The sequence below is a fragment of the Phaseolus vulgaris genome, unplaced genomic scaffold (assembly GCF_000499845.2).
Source record: "Phaseolus vulgaris cultivar G19833 unplaced genomic scaffold, P. vulgaris v2.0 scaffold_1097, whole genome shotgun sequence".
In the NCBI taxonomy this organism is placed as follows: domain Eukaryota; kingdom Viridiplantae; phylum Streptophyta; class Magnoliopsida; order Fabales; family Fabaceae; genus Phaseolus; species Phaseolus vulgaris.
Window position 1 is genome coordinate 1 of NW_027174410.1, and position 2855 is coordinate 2855.

The 2855-nt window shown below is 49.1% G+C and overlaps 1 protein-coding gene across 1 annotated transcript; it reads left to right on the forward strand.

Moving 5' to 3' along the window:
• The first annotated feature begins 7 nt into the window (after nt 1-7).
• Nucleotides 8-2301, forward strand: LOC137817746 (U-box domain-containing protein 16). Its single transcript, XM_068620981.1, has one exon. The coding sequence runs from the start codon at nt 72-74 to the stop codon at nt 2139-2141; it is 2070 nt and encodes a 689-aa protein (XP_068477082.1). The 5' UTR covers nt 8-71; the 3' UTR covers nt 2142-2301.
• The last annotated feature ends 554 nt before the right edge of the window (nt 2302-2855 follow it).

Below are 2855 nucleotides of genomic sequence, written 5' to 3' on the forward strand. Positions count from 1 at the left end.
CTTACACCTTTCTCAACTTCATTTGCAACCTTTTAACAATCACAATTGGGTACTGCGCATTCACAACAAACATGGCTCTTTTTCCTGAAACGTTCACAACCCGAAAACGACGACCCGGGGCGTCGTTTAACACTTCCAAGCTAAGCGACCTTAACCTTCTCTTCTCTCTGCTTCAACTCACGGATCAGATATGTTCTATAAACCTAAACAGTGCCGCCAATTTTCTCTTCAACCGCGCTTCATGTTCCGCCATCCGCAAAACGCAGCTCCTCGGTGTCGTTTTTGAAGACCTGATTCGCTCTTCCAACGCGAATCCCAATTCCGTTGTGTTTCCCCCCTCTCTCTTCCTCTGCCTCGAAGAAATGTACATCGTTCTACACAAAATCAAAACGTTGATTGAAGATTTCTCCAACGGAAGCAAGTTCAATTTGCTCATGCAAATCGAAACCGTCGCCGATACCTTCCACAGGTTCACCGGAGAACTCTCCACGCTTCTCGACGTCTTCCCTCTCCGGGAACTCACCCTAAACGATGACGTTCGGGACATCGTTCTCCTCATCAGAAAACAGTGCTCCGAATCCAGGCCGTTCATCGGAACAGAACAAATTAACCTTCGGTGCGACGTCGTTTCCGTCCTCGACCGGATCAAGAACGAGATCGTTCCTGATCAAGCGAATCTTTCGTCGATTTTCGAGAAACTGGAGATTCGTGACGCTTCGAGCTGCAGAGCGGAGATTGAGAACTTGGAGGAGGAGATTCACAACCGGAGCGAGGAGCAATCGAAAGCGGATCTCGTAGCGTTGATCGGCCTCGTTCGTTTCGCCAAGTGCGTTCTCTTCGGTGCGTCAACGCCTTCGCCGAGGAGCGTGAGTCTACAACGGAGTCGGTCGTTGGAGTTCGCAGTCCCGGCAGATTACCGATGCCCGATAAGCCTAGAGCTCATGCAAGACCCTGTCGTGGTGGCGACGGGACAGACGTACGATCGTGTATCGATCAAACTGTGGATGGATTCAGGACACAACACGTGTCCAAAAACGGGTCAAACTCTATCACACACCGACCTAATCCCCAATCGCGTCCTGAGGAACATGATAGCGACGTGGTGTCGCGAGCAGAAAATCCCCTTCGAAGTGGAAACGGTTACAGGGAAACTCAACGGCGGAGTATCCAACAAGGCCGCGTTAGAAGCCACGCGTATGACGGTGTCGTTTTTGGTGAACAAGCTTAAGGGAAACGACAACGTTCCTTTGTCCGTCGAAGTCACAAACGGTGCAGTTTACGAGCTTCGGGTTTTAGCGAAAACAGATTCAGATAGCCGAGCCTGTATTGCCGAAGCGGGGGCGATTCCGCTTTTGGTTCGGTTTCTCGATGTGGGAATGGAGAACCCGAGCCTACAGGTTAACGCCGTGACGACGATATTGAATTTGTCTATTCTGGAAGCGAACAAGACGAGGATAATGGATACTGATGGCGCGTTAAACGGCGTTGCGGAGGTTTTGCTTTCGGGTGCTTCGTGGGAGGCGAAGGCCAACGCGGCAGCGACGGTGTTTAGTTTATCGGGTGTACCCGCGCACAGGAAGAGGCTCGGTAGGAAGACAGGTGTCATTAGCGGGTTGGTGAGTTTGGCGCGGAGTGGGCCCGAGGGGGCGAGGCGAGACGCGCTGGCGGCGATACTAAACCTCGCGGCGGACAGGGAGACGGTGGCGCGCCTGGTGGAGGGGGGCGTGGTGGCTATGGCTTCGGAGATCATGGCGGCGATGCCGGAGGAGGGGGTGACGATTCTGGAGGCGGTGGTCAAGAGGGGTGGGTTGGTAGCAGTGGCGGAGGCGTACGCCGGGATTAAACGGCTGGGGGCGGTTCTCAGGGAGGGGTCGGAGAGAGCAAGGGAGAGTGCGGCGGCGACGCTGGTCACCATGTGTCGGAAGGGGGGATCGGAGGTTGTGGCTGAGTTAGCGGCAGTTCCCGGAGTGGAGAGGGTCATCTGGGAGCTCATGGCCGTGGGGAGTGCTAGGGGGCGACGGAAGGCGGCTACGCTCTTGAGGATTTTGCGGCGGTGGGCGGCGGGGCTAGATGGCGGAGAGAGTGAAGGGGTTTCAACAACCACTACGGTCATTTCCTCAACCACTTACATAACACCGTAACATTTTTATGTTACTTTGTTAATTACAATTTGTAAATGTCTCAGAAGTGAAAGATCGTTGCATTATTGTTTTTCTTTTTACAATTCATTTTGCCATACCTGTAAAATGTAATTTATGGAGTAGTTTTGTATTTTATAAAGATTATTCTGGCATTCTTTCATTCGTTTGAGTTTCCAACATGTGAATGGTAAACTTGAGCTGCTAAGGTGACTCGTTTGTGTTATGGCAGTCTATTTTTCATGACTTGTTTGTAACAGCAATGGAACTTTGAGCGCATGATTTGCTACTTACTACTATCCATTATATTTTGCACTTCTGTGCTGGTATGCTCTTCAAGAGATCATCTAGCCACTTTCCAAACCTTAATTTGTTTAACTTGTATCAATTTTACTGGATTTGAATATTTTCATTTTACTTCAAAATATCAAGTGAGAGACAGCATCAAAAGAAGAAGAAAGTCGATGCAAATAACATGAACACTAACAAGATGCTTGGCTTGGTTTTGCCTTTATGTCCGACACATTCCTTGGGTAAACCTGGAATTCAGTTGAAGTTGTTAGAAGACACTCAATTTCCAAATCCAAATCAACATCCTTGTCTTGGGAGAAAAGTCAGGTATAAACAACAACTTACTGTTTTTTTCATTACTACTGTGCGATTATTATGCTCTTGCTCTCACTTTCACTTTTAAAAAAAAATATAATATGTGTGTCA